This window comes from Heliangelus exortis, chromosome 2, assembly GCF_036169615.1.
Source record: "Heliangelus exortis chromosome 2, bHelExo1.hap1, whole genome shotgun sequence".
Classification (NCBI taxonomy): Eukaryota; Metazoa; Chordata; class Aves; order Apodiformes; family Trochilidae; genus Heliangelus; species Heliangelus exortis.
The window spans coordinates 46876668-46897913 of NC_092423.1; the positions used below are offsets into that span (position 1 = coordinate 46876668).

At 36.0% G+C, this 21246-nt stretch overlaps 1 protein-coding gene across 2 annotated transcripts in view; it reads left to right on the forward strand.

The window, feature by feature from the left end:
* The window catches only part of PDCD6IP (programmed cell death 6 interacting protein), a 31958-nt gene extending 12819 nt beyond the window's left edge, over positions 1–19139 (forward strand). Inside the window, exons 6-18 of one of the 2 annotated variants that reach the window (XM_071735975.1) lie at positions 2414–2514; positions 5257–5388; positions 7806–8028; positions 8761–8884; positions 9643–9820; positions 10214–10325; positions 11127–11296; positions 12055–12303; positions 13451–13585; positions 14486–14580; positions 17001–17133; positions 17498–17718; positions 18476–19139. In XM_071735975.1, coding sequence (XP_071592076.1) covers positions 2414–2514; positions 5257–5388; positions 7806–8028; positions 8761–8884; positions 9643–9820; positions 10214–10325; positions 11127–11296; positions 12055–12303; positions 13451–13585; positions 14486–14580; positions 17001–17133; positions 17498–17718; positions 18476–18644 — 2042 coding nt within the window. In that variant the 3' untranslated portion in view covers positions 18645–19139. The remainder of the gene's footprint in view (positions 1–2413; positions 2515–5256; positions 5389–7805; positions 8029–8760; positions 8885–9642; positions 9821–10213; positions 10326–11126; positions 11297–12054; positions 12304–13450; positions 13586–14485; positions 14581–17000; positions 17134–17497; positions 17719–18475) is intronic. The other variant, XM_071735976.1, reaches the window with a different exon arrangement.
* Positions 19140–21246: the final 2107 nt, after the last annotated feature.

Below are 21246 nucleotides of genomic sequence, written 5' to 3' on the forward strand. Positions count from 1 at the left end.
TGGTTTGTATATTTATTTGCTCATTACAACTTCCATGAAAACTTAAGTGGCTTAAGTTATTAAGAGCTTGAAAAGGGCCCTTCAGAAGCTTCTATTTTTGGCTTTACTGATTCTTCCTTCCCCTCCTTTGCAGGTCATTAACAAAAAGACCAGATGCCACTTAGGAATTTGATCAAGGTTTACCTGTCATTGTAGTTGTCCCATTTGTCTTTTTTTATGTTCAGGACTGTTATTCTTCATGTCTAAAAGGATTTTGTTGGTTTATATGTTGTCCTTTCCTCCCCTTGAGAACAAAATATATATTCTCTAAAAGAACAGAGTACTAGAAATAGTGCATAGGGGCTTTACCACTACTCCTGTCTTCCTCTGTCTATGGAATGCCTTAGTGAGAATTTAGAAAGAAATAACTGTCCTAGGAGACAAAGGAAATTTCCTGTGCCTTTAAGGAAAACAAATTCTGTTTGATTTCTCCTAATTTTAACAGAGGAAATCTTAGCCCAGGCCTAACTTTGAGAATGCCCAGTTTATCTTGGAAAGTGAAATCCTGCACATAGAACAAAAAATTACTTCCCTAACTCTTAAGGGCTGATTGTGAAATAGTGATTCAGAGGCTGCATAGTTTTAGACAAAATTTTCCTGTGGAATAGCTCTGCTTGGTACAAGAGCTCTTACTGTTTGCTTCTCTAGGTATTTACTAGAAGTTGTGCATCTAGAAATTAGATATCTAAAAGTAGAACTAAGGACATAGAGGCAACACTCCCCCCACATTGTTTGGAATACAGTGGAGGAAGACAGGCACTATCTTAACCGGGATGTTTCTTCTGAAAGATCCCTGGAAAGTCTTGCAGCCTTACTGCCTTCAGAAGAATCTCAACAAGCAACTGTTGTACTTCAGCTAACTGATAAATTGTGTTTATGCTCTGTATTTTGCTTGTTATCCCAGGTTATTTGGACATGGCTTTGAAAAGAAGTTGTACAGCAAATGTGTGAAACTTTTCTGCATAGTAGGAGCAGACACCTCATTTTGCATGGGAAATATGCATCTTTCTGGCACTTTCTTGATTTATCTAAAATGTGAAAAAGACAAAGCAAGGCTGATCAAAAAAACCCCATGTGCCCAGAGAAATTAAGATTTAAAAACAGGTTTGTAGTGAGGGGACAAGGGGAAATGGTTTCAAACTTGAAGAGAGGAGATTTAGGTTAGTCGTTAGGAAGGAATTCTTTAATTTGAGGGTGGTGAGACACTGGAAGAGGTTGCCCAAGGAAGCTGTGGCTCTCTCCTCCCTGTAAGTGTTGAAGGCCACTCACTACAAACCCGTGTCAAAAAGCCCTAGCCCAGCTTTCTTGTTGGCCTCATAAGCTCCTTTCTCTGTTTGCCATCTAAATCCTGTTCCCTAGTGATGAGGTATTTCTGGAATACCTTAAATGCATTTACCTCATGGAAGGTAAACACACTGTATCATAGCTCATGCCTCAAGTGTTGTTGATAGATGTGTGAAGGTGCCTGGATGAGCAGCCCACTTGGAAATTCTATTGATTTAATTTTGCCAATCAGGCATTCTCCGTAGGCTTCCTCATCTCCCCATACCTCCCACTCACAGTTATCAGTCTGACAGTACATAAAAATCACCCAAATCAGAGGGTACCTTTTCGCAAGGGCAGCTATTTGGAGTGGAGAGCCAATTTTTGCACTGATTGCCTCTTTTCTTGGAAGGATGAATTGCTAGCTGAGGCCAGAAGTAATTATAAAAGGAGATAAAGATAGATTCATGTTTCTATTTTAACAGCTTTATATTTGAGAACAGGGTGAGTATGTGAGGCAGGGAATACTGCTGCCACTATGCTGTTTCACCTCGGATATGGAGCAGTGGATACCACTTGGATGAACTGTGGTTATTTATGTGCAGGAATGGTGTTTCTATACTCACGGTAAGCTAGCAGTGGTGTGAACTGCTGTAGAAAGGACCAGTCTCTTCTCATCTGTTGTACTTTTGCAAATTTCTGAGAGTCCTGGTGTGGAGCTGGGTTAGACAACTGATACTGCTGTGAATTAACTTATTTGCTGACGAGATTGAAGCAAAGTTCTTTGACTACGGCTGCACAAATGCTTGTGCTGGCACAAGGGAAGGGCTGGGAACAAGCTGCCAGAGTGGGACTGCAGCTTTTATTGGCAGCTTGCCACTGGTCTGAGCTACAGCATCACTCTTAATCCTGCATCAATGCCAACAGCTGCCAGATTTCTTGTACAACTGACTGAACCGTCAGCGTCATGGTACAAGTAGAAAATGCAAAACTGTACCCTTGGGATGCAGTTGTTGCTGCTTCAGGATTAAGTAATTTATCTGCCCACTTGTAAAAATTGATAATAATAATAATAATTGTTCTTTTTTTTTTTTTCTCCCCCTTTCTCCAGATAAAATGAAAGATGTTATCATAGCTAAGCTAGCTAATCAAGCTGCAGATTACTATGGTGATGCTTACAAACAATGTCAATATAAAGATACTTTGCCCAAGGTTAGTAACTTTCATGGGAATAATCTTGAATCTACTTACTGTGAATAGCTGTTATTGCTTAGAGTATACTTGATGAAATACCCTTAAAATGTATTCTCAAGAAAAGCTGACATATTTCTATTTCAGGGAAACTAACTGGTAACAGTAAAGAATCTAGGAGGAAAATGTAGTGTTTTGTTTTTTTTTTTTAAATAAGTCAGATCTTATTACATGAATTGTGTTTACTTGCAATACATTTCACTTAAAGTGAACTTGAAATGTTTATGATTGTGTTCAGGGATGCCTTCTTAGTACCTAATGCCTTACTAAATTTGTTTTTCAAACTAACACTTTCTAATGGTGCTTAAATGGCTTCTAGTCTCAAATGTGTTCTTGTGAAATTGGCTCTCATGTTGCCAGCATGAATTTAGTGGTAATGTTCACTTATTTGTTAATGAAAAATATGGCAAGAAGTCAGTGTGTGTCCTCTGTCCTTCAGCCTGCCTTCTCCTCATCCTCCACCCCCGCAAAAAACCTTGATACCTGTAAATTATCTCAACTTAGTCTTCACTGATTTGAGTGCCATTGGACAGAAGCAACTTTTTTTCATACTTTTTGAACAAATAAAACCAAGCAAGTTTTCTGTGTATCAAATGTATCAATTGCGTCCAAATAACAATGTAGTAGAAATCTTTTTGTACAGTGCTACAAATATAAAAATTCTGTAAGATATACTTACTTTTGATACTGTTTGGCTCTTGAACTTTATATTTTGCCTAGCAGGACTACATTTTTTTAGTGTGTGAATGTCCCTGGGAAGCATGCTTTGTTGTTAATTTCCAGTTATTTTTTTTCATTAATAGTTTCAAAACTCTAAAGTTACTGTGCCACTTTGCAGTGGTCTTTCATTTTACAAATGTGAAATATACTAGATTTTCTAAAATATCTAGAAAATCTACTTTAAAATATCTTTACTACTGATAAATTTAGGTGGTTGATGTCTAGTCCTTTAACTTAGTATCATAGAATGACAGCATGCCAGGTTGGAAGGGACCTTAAGGATCATCTCTTCCAACCTTTGCAGGTAGGAACATGGCTTAGATAAGATGATCCAGCATCTTGTCAAGCTCAGACTTAAAACTGTCCAGTGTTGGTGAATCCACTCATTCTTTAAGGATATTATGTCCAACTCTTTTCATAGTGAAAAATTTTCTTTTGATGTCTAATTGGGATCTCCCCAGGAGTTACTTGCACCCATTACCCCTTGTATTTTCCCTGATTCCTTGTGAAAAGGGAGTCTCTGTCTTCTTGTAGCTACCCTTTAAGTACTGTAATGTGGCAATACTGGTCTCCCTTTAAAAAGTATAATATGCAATTTTAGACAAGTAATTGCCAAAGTATTTGCCAAAGACACTTGTATTCCCTCTGAAAAAAAAAATCAGGTAATTTTTAATTCTATCCCCCTTCTGGTTTCTAATGCAGGATAGAATCTTAGTAATGGTAGGAACTGTATGGGTAAGGTCTACTTGTGCTTAAGTGAAAGTATGCCTTTTTATTCTTAAGCAGCCAACTATACAAATGCCTTTGTAGGCCAGTCTGTGAGTTTATGTAATTTTTTTTTGGAAAAAAAAAAAGTTCTAAAAGTTAGATTGGTATCTTGCTTCCCTGCAGCTTGATAGATTCTTTAATGTATGTACATATTTCCTCTTCTGCATTCTGTGGCATATTACAGGTTGGGCCAATTTCTCACTTAGGTATTATGTTTATGATTGATTTCTGAGAGGCAATGAAATGCAATAAAGCCATTGCTTTGTCTTTTATGTTGTGGACCTTCTAAGCTGCTGTTCCAGCTGCACAATAAGCTTGTTGATTATTTGGAAAAACATAGTAAGGCTTGCTGGTTCCATGAGGTAAAACCAGGCCTGGGAGCAGATAGATGTTCAGGAGTATGAAGTAGAGGTTGCCTTTATGTTGTAGACTCCAGTTGCAAAGCCTCCCAGATTTTTTTCTATTCCAAATTTACTCTTTTTTTAGGTGAAGGAGCGGTCTTCACATATATACACACATGTACTGTGGTCTTTAGCACATCACTCTTTGCAGTCTTGTAGTGCTCCTTGTTCTAAGAAATAAAACAGTAAGGCCAAATTCTTGATCAAAAACCTTGCCTATGCTCTGGGCTGCTGCATAATGTTGTATTCATGTCTTGGTTGGTACTCCTGCATAGCAAAGGGCATTTATAAAGAAGTCTAAAAATGACTTTTAAATTTATTCTATGTCAATAGTTATTGTCCCTGTTTATTTGTTCTTTGCTTTCATAAATTTAGTGCTCCTTTCTAGATAGGCCTGCTGCTATTTTAAGTGCAATTGCTTTGTTAAAGAAAAACCAAACCTGTCTTCCCCTCTTGTGAATTCTTTGTCTTGGCTTAGTCTTGGGGGCATTTGGTGGTGTTCTTGAAACTGTCTTTTCTAATATATGCATGCATTTCTAATCTTCAGAGTAAACGTTGTGACTTCATGGCTTGAATTTAAATTCAAGTTTATCTAAAATAATGGACACTAAGAATTTTGCAATGACAGATTTACCAAAAATCAAAACTGGATTCAATCCGTATGAAGTCACGTGGTCTCTGACATTTACCTCTTATGTTTTAACCTACCTAAACCATTAATTGGGTGATTCTAATTTCCTTCTTTTCTTCCTTTTTCTTCCTGCATCCCATGTTGTCTGTGGTGGTTAATGTGGTTGGACTTTGCCCTGGTCAGTATTTTTATTTCCAGGAGGTGTTTCCTGTTCTGGCTGCAAAGCACTGCATTATGCAGGCCAATGCAGAATACCATCAATCTATCCTGGCAAAACAGCAGAAAAAATTTGGTGAAGAAATTGGGAGGTTACAGGTGGGTAGCTTTTTTCTTCTCTGAAAACCTAGCTCAGAGTTCTAAAATTCCAGTAACTAAGAATTAAACGTACTAAAACATTACTGAGCATGCTTATCATGTGTATTGAATTATTAGCAGCTGCAAATGTGAGAGATTTCTGCAGCTTTTATAAAGATGTATTTCAATGATTTTGGGGCAGTTTGTTACTGCTGGACATGTTAAGTCTGAATCTTTATGTTTGCATAGGCTTTTTACCTCAATGTAGCTAATATAACAGATTTGTTAGTAAATTTTCTCCAGTGATGTTATTTACAAATCCCTAAAACATTACAGTTCTGCCTACTTTCTTTCCTGCAATCCTGATTTAAATCTGAGTAATTTTTGAAAAACATATTTTTAGAATTTATAGCTTTTTTTTAATCGGGTTTCTAGAGGGACATTGCTATAGATGTTGTAGTAGGTAAGGTCTTCTCATGTGCTAAGCACAGTAGATTAAAAAAAAAAATGGTTAAAAATAACTGCTTTTTTCACGTCTCCCGCTCCTTGGGAAAAACAAAATTAAAAAAATGAAGTGTGGCTTCAACTGACTTGGTAGAGGATGTGCTCCTATTAAATAATATCTATTTATTGATATACAAGAGGATTGAGAGACATTTTGAAAGTCATCATTGTGCATTTATTGAGTACAGGATAGAGGTTGAAGCTTTTGAATACTTGCATGACAATGAAGTGCCTGCTTGAACGTTTACTAGAAAGTTGTTATATTGTGTTTATGTTGAGAGGTGGTAGATGAAAGTATATCTGTTGCTCATGCTTGAGGGTCAAATCTGAATTGTCTATTTTAGTGCTTACCCTTGATAGATTGGCTATTAAATTTATTATTGTTAAAATATCAAATAGATTTGTGTCTGTGATTTTAATTCATGTGACGTTAATTTCCTATTACAAGAAGTATCCTTTCATTCTTTCCTACTTCAATGAAAGAATCTTTTTGAGTTGGAAATCACTATTTGCAATGTGCCCTACTCAAAGATTTTCTCATACTTTAATTTTCATAGTTAAAGTTTTGGTGGATTTTTTTTTGTCCTGAGTTCGTTTGTTTGTTTGTTTGGGCTTTTTAAGTTTGACATCTGAGGGGAAATATTCCATTATTACTTAATACTGCTTCATGAACAGCATGTTGTTGGAAGTAAAAACCCTATATTGTCTTACTTAATACATGTAGTAAGATGAGTCTTAAATCCTAGTCCCCATAGTTATTAAAAGACTGCCTCCATAATTAATGTAAATTAGAAATTTAGCATCCTTTTTGGTAAGTTTTTTAAAAATACAGTTGCTATGAAGTAGCAACTTTATATTTCCCTTTTTAAAATTAGAACAAATTTTAAAATGGGGGGGAGATTATTGTAAATTCTTACACAATTGTAAATACATACAAATTAAAATATGTATACACCTTTATTTCTCCTCTAATTCTGTTTCCAACAAATGCTCGTTAAACCGTAGCACTGCATCAAACCGATAGCAGTGATAACACAATTGGCACAATTGAAAGTGGCAAGAAATGCCAGCAAATTTCAAATACTCTTCACTTCTGAGGTAGCTCAGGTTCTCCACAATCCAAAGGAGTTTCAGGTTTTTAATTCTTGTGAGTTTATGTAAGCCTCAACTTACATTGGTGCTCAGCATTATGATTTTACGCTTTCACAAGAGAAGTGTGATCAGGGCTGAGCAAATAGGATCAAAGGGCAATGTTTTGTGGTAAAGTGGATGTAGAAAAAACAGATACTTCAGGGTTGCATCTTGGCTGAGCAGACAGAAGTATAGAGAGAGCAGACCTTGTGTTCTGTTTTAGTTTGCAGTAGGATTCCAGCATAATTTCTATAGCTTCTGAGCCCAAGGTTAGATGGATGTTATGTTAGCACCAGATATGAAAAGCAGGACTGTGGCCTCTACATGAGTGTGAGCAAAGTTTACGAAACAATTTGCACTACCTGCAAAAGCAGTCTTTGGGTTTCATGAAACAACATGACAATGACATGGTGGTGGGGTTTTTTTTTCCTTTTCTTTCCTTTTTTTTTACCCCTTTTTTTTTGTGAATGGGTGTTTGAAGTATTACTGCCTGTAATTCATGATCGCTTTTAAATTTTCAGGAGTCATAGTGAACCTCTTGTGAGATACTAACTTGGTTATTGGTTGGTGGTTTGTTTTTTTTTTTTTTCACCCAATGAATTATTTTAATGAGTAAAATATCCTTTTTTTCTTTTTGATATATGAACGGGGAATATTTTCTTAAGGAAAAAATATCAATAATATGCTTTGGCAGAAGTTGCTTGGCTACGTGGAAGAGAAAAAAAGGCTATTATTTTAATTTCATTTAGAATTTAAATTTATAACAATGTATTTTAATTTAACAATATTTTAAAATTTTTTAGCATGCAGCAGACTTGGTGAAAACAGTGGCATCTCGTTATGATGAGTATATAAATGTTAAAGATCTGGTTGACAAAATCAACCGTGCACTTACAGCTGCCAAAAAAGACAATGACTTCATCTACCATGACCGTGTTCCTGACCTGAAAGATTTGGAGTCCATTGGAAAAGCCAGTCTTGTGAAGTCTACTCCAGTTGTTGTTCCCCTCAGTCAGAAATTCACTGGTAAGTGAAGTGTGTGGTGTCCACAGGGAAATGGCTACCTTGTGGAAAACACAGCCACCAAAGTTCATTTGTACCATGAAAAAGTAAACATTTAATTTTCTGTTGTATTAAGTGCACAGCACTGTGTTTGAAAGTGACATTCCTCCAGTTTGTTGTTCTACTACTTGATGAAATACTGGAAGAGTAAACCATAGGTTAAAAATCACTGTCTGCAATGTGCCCTTCTCTAAAAGGTTTTCTCAGCATTTCCTATATTAAACCAACCCTTTTAATTTCAGAAGGAACACTAATACAAAGGAAAAGTATCAAATTTTACATTCCAAATAATGTAGTTGATAGCCTTCCGTAAAGCTGAAAAATTTTGGTTTGTTGACTGCACCTGGGGAGTTCTGAAAAATGATCCTCTCGTTCCTTTCCCATTTTCTTCAGTTAAAAAAGCAGAATTAGCGATTAAGCCATATGGGAAACCTCATTTGTATTCCTACAGTTATTTTAAATATAATGCCTTGAGATGATTTCTGAATCAATTTTGGTCTCAAAACCTGAAATTCATCGAAAGACCTGTAGAAATAGAAATTTTTTTTGAAGACATCTTGAAGAATGGGGGAGAGTATCTTAAACTATTTAGATCACTCTTTGTAGTTTCAACCTGTACAAAAGAGCTGTGAAGGTGTTTGTGTCCTTTTAACTTCTCAGTGCATCTTGAGTAATTTAAACTAACTTTAATTGCAGACTTGTTTGAGAAGATGGTTCCATTGCAAGTTCAGCAGTCTGTGAATGCTTATAACCAGAGAAAGGCAGAGCTAGTAAACAGGTCAATAGCCCAGATGAGAGAAGCCACAAATCTGGCAAATGGGTAAGTGTGGTAGCTTCTTGAATCTATCAAGAGGAGTTGTGGAACAGGCTGTAAACACTGATTGCTTTGCAGCCTGCAGACATCCAAATTACAGCAGTGAATTTGTGGGTTTTTTTGGTGGTGGTTTTTTTTTTTTTTTTTTTTTTTACTGTATGGCAGGCTGGTAAGCTTAAGTTATAGCAAGGCTATTAAGAACTACTTTTCTGCAGATGTTAAGACTGAAGGTGTATTAAGAACAAATAATGTTTAATTTTCTTTAGTCTTGTTTTCTGCGCTTGCTCAGAAAAAATTACGGTTCTAATAGTCTAGAAGGATTTTCATGTGAATGTTCCAGTGGTCAGCCTAATTTTACCAGAGACTCAGGACATTATATTTTTTCCCTTAAAATTTGGTTTGTTAAAAGAAATAAATTATTTTTTTAAAAAATTATATCAACTGAAAGATAAGAATATAATCAAAACAGTTGATTTTTTTTTTTTTAATTTAATCTACCAGATAGTTACTACTGACAATATTTGCTATATTTTGAAGTGTGAAAAGCCTAGGATTTATGTAGCTTTTTAAGGGCTTTGAAACTTATTTTTGAGGTGTACATGGTAGGAATAAGTTTATAGCTTTCACTTGGAAATTTGTGTCCAGAAGTATGTTTTGCTCTGTTTCTGTTATAATTGACTGTGTGATTGTTTGAATAGCAGTGTTATTCACAGGATAAACCCATCTAATACTGCAAATGTTATTTTACATGTTGACTTTTTCAGTGTCTTGGCTTCCCTCAATCTTCCTGCTGCTATTGAAGATGTGTCTGGTGATACTGTCCCTCAGTCTATTTTGAACAAGTCCAAGTCTGTGATTGAACAGGGAGGAATTCAGACTGTTGATCAGCTGATCAAAGATCTGCCTGAACTGCTACAAAGGAACAAAGAAATTTTAGATGAAGTAAGTTCAGCAACTGCTAACACTAAAACATTTTTGAAACACCATCACTGAACATTTTCAATGGCAATAGAAAATGTGCACAATTATGCAAAATGCTTATAGCTCTATTAGCACTTTAAAAATACTTCATTTGAGTGGTTAGTCCATACAAGAACTGTACTGTCATATAGGTATATTCCCTTACAAGTATTTCGTTTTTAAAATTGGTGCTGAGAGGGTAAGCACTCTAAAGGAATTGGAGTGTTTTGTGCTTCTCCTGTCTATTTTTATTTGCCAAATTAAATTTATAAAGAATGCTTGAGAATTATTTGTATTTTCTACACTAGCTGTATATTTTGTAGCTGTTTCATGTTTAGAATGGCTTATAATGCATGTAACATTTTACTGTTGCAGTCACTAAGATTATTAGATGAAGAAGAAACTACGGATAATGACTTGAGAACAAAATTCAAAGAACGTTGGCAGAGAACACCATCCAGTGATCTCTATAAGCCTTTAAGATCAGGTAAAGTTCATGTTTCATGCTTTGGATGGTGGGGTGCTCTAAAAATGTGCATTCTCATAGTGTAAAATAAAGTAGTTTTCAGTGCTCTGATATTGTCTTTAAAGATAAAAGTTTCAGTTGAGGGGAGGTTATGCCAAAATACTCTTACTGCACTCTGCATCAGTATTTGAAGTTGAGAGATTATGTGATAGCAAAGAATTTGCTGCTGCTTTTGCACCCCTGGAGTTGCATGTGCATGCTGAAGTTTCAGAAAGCTTGTGTAATGAAAAACGGCTGTCCTTCTAAGAATGTGGTTGCAATTACCTCTTAATGCTTTATTGTGTTTTGTTTTGTGTGTTAACTTTTTTTTCCCTGTCAAGATGTTACTCTGTGGGGTTTTGTTTCATTTGTTTTTTCTTCAGCAGTTAGCTGAGCTGCTTGAGGCCAGCACTGTGGAATGTTTTCTGTGCATTTAATATGTGATGTTTGGAAGCTAACAAGAGACTGACCCTTGCCTTAGTTTAGAAAAGTTACAGGGGTTTAAGTATTGGGAGTAGCTCAAACCAGTGTTCGTTCATACACTTTTGTGTACTTCTCTGGAGAATTAATATAGGTGCTCAGTTTATGCCCTTCTTAAAACATAACTTAGAAACTTAAATTTCATTTATTAGTCAACAACTTGTTAATATGCAGGCTCACAAAAAATGCTGGAAGGCTTACTGAAAAGCATGAAAACCGCTCTGGTGCAAGACTGGGATTAAAAAAGTTGTGAAATTTATATATAAACACCTTTTTTTTTCTTCTTCTTCTTTCCACCACCAGAGGGAGCCAATTACCACAACATTTTGAATAAAGCCGTGCAAGCAGATGGCCAAGTTAAAGAGCGCTATCAGGCTCACCGGGATACAATTGCACTTCTGTGTAAGCCAGAGTCAGAACTCAACGCAGCTATTCCCTCTGCCAACCCAGCAAAAACATTACAAGGAAGTGAGGTAAAGCATTGTCTCGATTTTAAATTATTTTAAAATAATTAAATATCTCTTAAATGGAGGTTTTATTCATTTAACAAAAATACATCAATTGGCATGAAAGCTGACCCTTATCTGCTTTTTTTTCTGGAATGTTACAGCAGGTAACTAACTTTTGGAAAAGAAGTATGTTTTGTTACACACAGTGTGAGCAATTTCAATTGCCATGGACGGCAGGAATGGTTCACTATTTTCCATCAAGGATTGAACATTTTAAGTTTCTGTAATGTAAGGTGGTGTGGTGTAGTGCTCAGGTTGTTGGGGCAGTTAGGGAATGTAAAAGACATGGCCCAGTATTCTAAAATATTTTGTCATTTCACCAACTTGCTTTCCAAGAAAGTCGTTGCTCATCTTCAGCAGTATAATTATTTTTCTCATACGAGTGAGTTGCAGTAAGTGTTTTTGGCTGCTTTTTTAGAAAATATCCAATTGGAAGCTTATCTGATCATGTTAAAGAAAAATACATTTAAAAATCTTTGTAGTAATTCAGTGTTATTATGGAGGTAGATCTTTAGAGAAGCATAAAGTTTGAGAAATACTTGAAGATCTTCCTTGTGTTTTATTTTGTCCTGGTTTGTTATCTTAAGCACATGTATAAACAAATACTCATGCAGTAGCATTGCCAGCATCAGAGAGGAGTGCAAGATGGAAACAAATAATAGACAATGCTTCTGTAATAATATATCTAAACATGCTAATTTCTGACAATTTTTATTGTCCAGGTTGTAAATGTTTTAAAAACTTTGCTGGCCCGTCTGGATGAAATTAAGAAGGAGAGGGAACAACTGGAAAATGATCTGAAATCTGTAAATTTTGACATGACAAGCAAATTCCTGACTGCACTGATGCAGGATGGTGCTATAAATGAGGAGGCTATCTCTGTGACTGAGTTGGACAGAATTTATGGAAGTTACACACAGAAAGTGCAGGAGTCCCTAAAAAAACAGGAAGAACTTCTCAAAGACATTCAGGTACAATACCATATATGTATTCCTTCCTCTTAAACTAAAGAACAACACTTCCTCTACTTCTCCAGTACTTTAGAGTACTACTTTCTACTGTTTTTTTCTTGGTACTCTGTCCTAGGCCAGTTCATACTCCTTTACTCTTCTTATTATTGAAAAATAGTGTGTTTTGTTTAGCAGAAAGAAGTGGGAATCTTTAGTAGACTCTCACAGAGCTCTGATGTAAGTTCTGTTTGACCTTTTATTGGCCCAGTTCTGAAGATAGCTTTGCCCTTGCAAGAAGCCTAACTGGTGTGTTAAGAAATTTTTAGTTTTGTTTATATCCCCTCATCACATCATAATTCTTTTTTGAGATATCAGGAGACCTGCCCTTAATCTTTACTAGAAGACACGAGTGTCTGTGAAATATGTTTTGGTTTATTCCAAACTGATATTTACAATGTGTTTGACTTCCAGCATGTGCAAAGCTTGTTAAAGTAAAAATGAATGAGAATTTCCCAGAGTTAGTACATAAATTCAACCTTATTCTGCCAGTAACTCTAGAGGCAGGTTCTTGAGACATACGGCAAAATCTTTGTGGATATTACTTTGATATTAGAAAGTCCTGGAGTTCAAGTTTGGCTGCTTCTGACAGCTGAAGTAGTCTTATTAAGTTTGCTTGTTTATTTTCCCCTCAAAAATACAATGTAGGTGATGTTTCTGTAAGTTTTCCACTCCCCTGTCCTTTTAATAGCTTGCTCTTGTCAACCAAACTTGTGGTAACACTTCTTAAAAATACTGCCTTTCATTATGTGCTTATCAATATTAATAGAGGGCAGTATTGGAGAGAGCCTAATTACAATAGCTTCTGAAAGAGAGGGTGTAGTATGAACTTGAGAAATGGCTGAAGGCAGCCCACAACAGAACAGATAATTATCTGCTACCTACTGTACCTACTGCCAGTGACTTTATGTATAGTTTTGAAATAGCCACTGCACTTGCCAGACAACAAGCATTGGGAAGTACAATGTTTGGATGGAAGGTGAGGAAAAGTAAGTATTGGGAAAATGAGATAGAAGCAATGAGCAAGAGGATAAAAACCCAAAGATACTGAATCTTACATGGAACTGGCTTGCATTATTTTCACTACTCATTTTTTTTTCCTTCTTTTAAGAATGCACATCAGGAATTTTCAAAGATGAAACAATCGAACAATGAATCTAATTTAAGAGAAGAAGTTTTGAAGAACTTAGCAGTAGCAAATGACAACTTTGTGGAACTTGTAGCCAATTTAAAAGAAGGCACAAAGGTATGGTAATGCTTAAGGGACTGGAAGAACTTTTATTTACACAGTGAGATGAACCAAAAAATCATAATAAACTTTACAGACATACTAGATGAGCTGCATTGTTAAGGATTTTACTACTGAAGTGAGGACAGTGAGTTGCTAGAATGGTGATTACTTTTGACAGCTGTGAAAGGCTTCTTTGTTCTTATCTAAAAAGTATGCTTTTTGGAGCATTGCTTTGTATTAAAATAGGGAAAAAGTGTTAATTACATCTGAACTGATGCTGAAATACCCAGATGAGCCATTTTATGTGAGGAATTCTTTCATCTGTTCTCCCATGGTATTTAATCACCTTATCAAATTTGTACTGCATACATGAGGAGGGCTTTATTTAGCTTGCTTTTTTATTGATCTGTGCTTCTGGAAGGTGTATTACTGCCTCTGTATTAAGTAGTCTTTTTTGCTGGTGTATTGATAGCTCACTAATGGAAAGCAGAAAATAAAACTCAATGTCTATAAGAATGAAATGCATGTAACTGACCAAAGGCAGTAAGATTAAAAATATAAATTATCCTTCAAAAAAATATTTACAGAATCATAGAAGTGATCTTGTTTTGTTATGGCTGTAATACATTTTTTAGTTGTATGAAACTATTTTTATGTTTTTACACACACACACATACATATAACACAACTTTGTTTTGGTTTATATATATATATGTATGTATTACAGGGATGAACAACAGCAGACTAGTATTTGTTTGTGAGAAACAGAATAAAATACACTAGCAGACTTTACTAGAGTGGCAGGTTCAGGGCACTGTAACAATTCAGTGTCTATATTTGGATCAATATGTAGAAATATGCTATTGTGGAGTCTGAAAGAATTGATTGAGCATGTTTTCTGATTTTCTTCACTAGTTTTACAATGAGTTGACAGAATTACTGCTGAAATTCCAAAATAAATGCAGTGACATTGTCTTTGCTCGCAAGACTGAAAGAGATGAACTGCTCAAGTAAGACTGCAATATTTTGTTTAAGCTTTGTAGAAACAGTTAAGTATTTATCTGAAATTAATCTCTGGGGCTGTGGTTTTTTTTCTTTAATGGCGTTTGATGAAATGAGAGAGGAAGAATAGATGTATTAAAACTACCCCTTCTTCTTTGCCTCATTCCTAACCTCACACTTTTGTTCCTCTGAAAAAGTAGAAAAGTTGACAGGAGAAATAAATTGGGAAAATCTACTTTGAACTCTGCTCTGCTACACCCATGTAGAGATCAACATGAGTCAGCTTCTTCCTACATGATTTCACTCTCAGTTCTTCTTGGCATGCATCTGTTAATAATTTTATTCTTTCCTGTGAGCAACTTCTGACTTCTGCTCCTTACTCCTGTTGTCGTTTGGGTTTGAAGAATTAGATACATTCTTTGACATATGATTGCCTTCCATGTGCCCAGTGTCATAGGGGGAAAAACATTGGTATTGCACTTCTGCTCTGTAGTCTGATGTGATGTGATATTTTATCATTGCTTAGATGTTGCCTACACTGCTGGGGAGAGAAGTAGATTTTGTCCTTCGTGTGAAGGAAGGTTGTTTGATGTTGTCATTGTCCTGCAGATGTGCTCAGGATAATATAGAATGCTTCAGGCATGATTTTTAGGTTCTTGAGGAAAGTGTCACTGAAAGATCTTGCTATTTAATTGGTATTGTTTAGCAAAGCATGTAGCCTTTTATAAAAAGGGCCAGTTGTTACTAAAGTTTGTTGGTTAAACTTCACTGGTTCTGCATGTCAGGTACCACGTTGCAAATGGTATCCTCAGCCCTCAAATTACAACTTTCCTAACTTCATCCTCTGTACCACTGTGCTTTTTCAGTTGGGCATTGTGCATGTAAAACAATTCTTAGTAACTGTATGCAACCCCTTCCACCTCTGTTCCACCTCTTTGATTCAGGCTATTTGGAAGCTGCAGGCTTGTCTAACCAAGGCATCTCTCACATGCTAAGGTTCAGTGTTAAAGATTTAGATTTACTGTTGATAAAACATTCAGCTGAATTTTGCTATCTCATGAATCAGTGAGAACCAGAGATTTATTTTTTTTTTCCCCCACATACTGCTTGCCTGTTAGACAGCCAGTTTTAATAGTGTTTTAGGTTTTGTATTTATTGTGTTTGGTCAAAATATACTTTGCTCTGAATGGTGCTGCTGTTCTGTAAGCCATCAATCTGAATCATAATTTTAAGACAAAAACTGTTTTTTCCATTCCTTTTTCTTAGTTTCAGTAAAATATAGCGCTTAGTAGTTACTCTACTTCTCTGCAACAAGTAGTGTGAGGTATGTGTATGTAGCAAAGCATTGGGACATTATTTTCAGCTTTTTTTCCATTTTTCCTTTTTTACTGAAGGGGTAACTGCGAGGAGAATTTTCTTGGAGTATTAGTTTGAATTGTTTTTTCTACCAAGTTTCTACAAAACTTGGCAGTTTGGTTTTTCATCTTTGGAGCTCACCTTTGCATGCTATATAATAGGAGCCAGTAGTTTGTTACTGACTGGACTGTACACCTTTGTCAGTTTTGCTTGTCTTCTGTTCCACAAGAAAAATATCAATAATATGAAATTTTAAATGCTTCCTATAAAGGTTCTCTGACGAATCTGCCCAATCTCAAATACTGAATCTTTGTATTGAGAAATGCACTATGTTCCTCTGAACATGTGACTTAAAACTGCTTTCTCGGAGTTTTCATGACAAGCAGAGTGTAAAATTATGCTGTTCAATGGCAGCATATCTTACCAGGAGTAATTCCAGCAGTAGAAATAACAGAATAGAGAACTTGTAAGCTCATGTTTGGAGCCATTCAGATTCTTGTCAGAGATTTTTTTGATAGTAATGCTTACCCAGATATAAATTATATCGGGCTAGCCAGTGAACTTTTTTTTTCTTTTTTTAACAATTCTGGTAGATGCATGGTATTTGCATACAATATCATCTAATTTGGGGCAAACTGTAAGCAATACAACATGCTTTTTCTTATGCATTTAAGCATCTCTTTATAAGTAAAAACTGCTGATATGCATTTTCATATCCATTTTCATATCCATTTCCTTGAGGTTTCCTTAGATTTTCAGTGAAGCTTCGAAGTTCTGACCATTCTATAATTTCTGATCCAAAAGCTTTTGGCTAATTCAGTGATTGATACCCAGTATTGACTTGGAATGTGAAGACATCGTTAGAAAATAAATTTAACAGTAAATCAGAGGACTGGCTAGAAGATTCTTTTGGTGGAAATGATTTGGACTCCAAATGTAGTTTGAGCTAGCTCAGCGATCATGTTTTAAAGACTGGATTTTAGTCTGTTGTGTCTTTTTAGTTTAGGCTGCTGAACTGTGTAAGAAACAATTCTTAAACTAAGCTGTATGTTTCCTTGTTTGTTTTTAATAGAGATTTGCAGCAAAGCATTGCTAGGGAGCCCAGTGCTCCTTCTATTCCTCTGCCTACATACCAGACCACATCAGGAGGAGGAACTAAGCCTGCAGCGTCACCAGCTCCTACTCCAGCACCCAGAACCATGGTGGTAAATACATGCTATGGAATTAGTGGGTTGAAAATGGAAGATCCATATTTAGCAACAGCAAACTGATCTGTAATTTCTGTATATCACTCCTTAATGTTTTGGTGTATTTGGAATAGTGTTGAAGTGAAATAACGAAGAAAGTCTAAAAACTTTGCAGACTACGTACTAGTAGTGTTTGTAATTTTTATAGACTTGAGATGGAAGGTTTATTGCTTTTTTAGATGCTTCACATTGTTACCTGTATAGAGTAAATATGGAATGTCCATTTAAAATGAAAATAAAAATCAGCCAATCTTACAGCCACAGCTTTTGAATCCCAGGTTTCCAGAAAGCGGCTCCAGATTAATTCACTTTCTCTTGCTAGGGGACTAAGCCACAGCCACCGGCACGGCCACCACCACCAGTGATTTCTGCAGCAAGCAGTTCCTCTTCAGTGTCAGCACCCTCTGGAACAGCTGCTCCTCCTCCTGCTGCTCCTCCTGCTGCTGCTCCTGCTCCTATTCCAGGAGCCAGTGCACCTGCACCAGGCACTGCACCTGTACAGGCACAGGGACCTCCTTACCCCACTTACCCAGGTTACCCAGGGTAAGCTATGGGAATATTTATGCAGTTCTTTATTATCCCTTTATCTAAAAGCAGTTGTTTGTTACATGAGAGATTTTACATTCAGTTACTGTTCTAACTGAAGATGTGTTTAGTGTCTGAAGCAAGATTTTTTTTTTTAACATTTTAATAATGTAATTTTTATTGGAATAATTTGCTGGTACCGTTTGTGGGAGAGTTCATGTTAAGGTTTTGTAAGGTTTTTGTAATTTTTAAAGAAACAGAGAGATAAGACTCCAGCTTCTTAACTATGGTTTGTGACTATTGCCAGCTCTTGCATAATCAGTTGGTGCTGTTTATCTCAGAAGTGTTGGCATATCTCTTTTTTCAAATCGTAGTGTCATGCTAAAGATGATGAAAAATACAGGAAAAAAATGGTTAAGTAGTATGCTTTGTTGTGATGCTTTTTTCCATCTTTTTGGAATGATTATGAGGAACTGGAGGCAGCTGCTCTCTCCTTCAGTAGCAGACTCAGCAAGTGTTAAAATATGTATCATGATATTAAACATAAGAGAGTCAATTTAGATCAGTTCTAGTTTCAGCAAGTTGCTTTTACTCTACCTTCTGTCTGCATTTCTGTTCCACGCATCATCATTTTTTTTCAAGTTTGGTTCTTGAAAGTTGCCACATTCTCTGCTGCACAGAAAGGAAATAATTTGCAGTCAATGTGTTGTTACTTGCAAAGAGCATAATCAGTTTTTCACAGCTAAAGTATGCTTCTTTTTCCTTTCCCACATAGGTATTTTCAGATGCCAATGCCAATGGGCTATAATCCATACATGCATGGTCAGTATAATTTGCCGTACGCACCCTCTCCTGTTTATCAAACTCCTGGACAAGCACCATATCCACCAGCTCAACAACCTGGATTCCCTTATCCTCAACAGCCTTATTACCCTCAGCAATAATGTACCTGCAAAGAAGTTCTGCTTATTAAAATTTGGGGAAAATTGGCAATAAGCATACTAAAACTTTTAGCTTTGGTTAATGTACCATACTCAACTGTATGCAGTCTAAAACTCCTGTTTGTTGTTAACTTCTCAAAAATATCTAGATCAGTGTTTGATTACACTAAACACTTGGAAAGATCCTTTGCAGTGATTTAGACTGTAGACTAATGCCAGAGTTAGAGCCTAATTCATTGGTCTGAAACTGTACACTCCCTGTTGGCTAGACAAAAACGTTTATTTGCAAAAATCCTGTAAGTTACAAATGGGTTCAGATGAGAAAAATGAAGCAGTGTGTGTACTGGGTATGATATATCTATGGAACCATATGGCATTTCCTTCTATGCTCTATTGGTTTGTATTTTTTTGAGTTTAGTAAAAATATGCTATTTTGTCTAATAATCAAGGCCTTGTAAATCATCAGTAAAATAATAAATTACTGAAGAATGGTTTAAACACTTGGCATTCTTATTGCTGTAAAAATGTGGTTTGTGTGTCTAGATTATTTTCGTTTGTCCCTTGTCTTGCATAACATAGATAACTTCTCAAATGTTTAGCCTTACAACTGATTTTCCACCTCTTCTTGATTCTGAGTTTTTGTGACAGAATCTATAAATAACCATTTAAATGTTGATAGATTTGAGGTCTTGTAGGTAGAGCTTTTCTGTAACTCTGAAGTGTATTAAATGACAATATGTTCATTACTGTTTTAATAGTTGCTCTCGTGTCCAGAATACTACTTAAAATAAGGGTCATCAGGGTCACTTTTACAGGACCACGTAGCCCATGAGTTGTTCTGATTCCTGTTTTCCAAAGAAAGGTTGATCAGATACGTCTTATGGCTCAAAATAGGGCAACTGTTGATTGTTGGAGCTTTACAGATTCTGATTTTAAATTATTTCCTTTTTCGCTTGAAAAAAACCCATATATTCCCTCAGGGAGCTTTTATCAGTGGAGAAACTTTTTTTTTTTTTTTTCTTCTTTTCTTTCTTTTGGGAGGGGGAATCTTGTTAATTAAAACACATCGAATGTTACTTTTGGATCCGTCTTCTCAAGGGATTAATAACCTTACACTACATTTTGCATCAGATAGTGAAGAATATAAATTTGTGGTTAATGGCTATTACCAAATATTTGCTAAGGATCTTTCAGTCTTTTTTTTTCCAAGCATACTTGTCTGGTGAGGGACTTTGCATTCTTTTAGCCCTTGGCACATGTCACTTGGTTCTGTGGGACAGTTATTTTCCTGAGTGCTACGTACATGATGTTCTGGCCTTACAGAATAGCTATTACAATACCTATGTTAAATGTTACTGCTTTGTTTTTCTATTGAAGTGCCTGATTAAAATACTGGGTATATTTTAATGTAGGGGTTTAGAGGGCACCAGTTATTGTAGCATCTGGATGGAAACCTCACTGGATCTTGAATACTCTTCCTCCTAAAGAAAGCAGCGGGACATAATCCATGAGCTTCTTTCTTTCTGTCTCAAGTTCTTGCTATGTGGTTACTCTGATTACCTTGTGAAGACTGCTTGTCCTTAATAGACCCTGATCCCTGTAGAATATGCAGATCAAAAGGTAGAAGTAAGCATCCCTTGTAGGACATGAGTATCTAATTCTAAACAAATTTATTAATCCTGTAGAAGCTCAGCGATGTGGGGGGAAAAGGTTGAAGTGAGGGGATACAGCACTGGAGATACAACCTTGCACAAGGACAGATGTTTTGCATATCTTTATTAACATTGATAAGTGGGGTACCACAGGAACCTCTCCAGTTTTTTCCCTTCATGAGAATATATACAAGGCAAGCAAGGACAATGAGAAAATGCTAGGAAGGTAATTGGAACCAACAATCAGAACCTGATTTTACTCTAACTGGAAAAATAATAGTTTTCCACTAATTTCACTGTGTCAATGTGAGCAAGTGCAAGTCTAATGCAACCTTTTAAGCTATGAATTTCTATTACACTGTGGCTGGTAGATTTTTTTTTTTCAGTTCACACCTTAGATGCATTTGAGCTATTGTGTAAGTAAGTTTGTTTCTAGTGCCTCAATTTCTAAAACTTATTTTAATGATGTATAGAAATGTAACTTGTTCAGCATAAAGGTTCCCAGAACTGAAATTTCCTTTTTAAAATTCATAGATCTGGAATTGCTGTTAAATTTTTTTTTTCCAGTTGTGTTACTGCTTGCTTTAGTATGCTATTATTTGAATATGTATAGAAGTCTATGTGTTAAGTTCAGCTTTCACATGCTTTTTTTCCTCCTTTTTATTTTTATGTTTTCTAAAGAGAATAGAAAAATCCAGAGACATGTATGTATCTGCTTTTAAGCATGCAGCTGTCATGACTTTGGTTGAAATGTTATCTTGTCCTTCTATAGTTTATTAAAGAAAATCAGTTAGAAAATGTGATTTCATGGCTTTTCTCTTCAGTCCTTTGACTTCAAACAAGTGTTATTTTGGATAGGTTGGAAGTAACTTTTGGGCCCCCAAGTAAGTTTCTGCTGTGGTGAAGGCACGTGATGTTCCATTGAAATTCCAGGCTGTGTATATGCAGGTGCT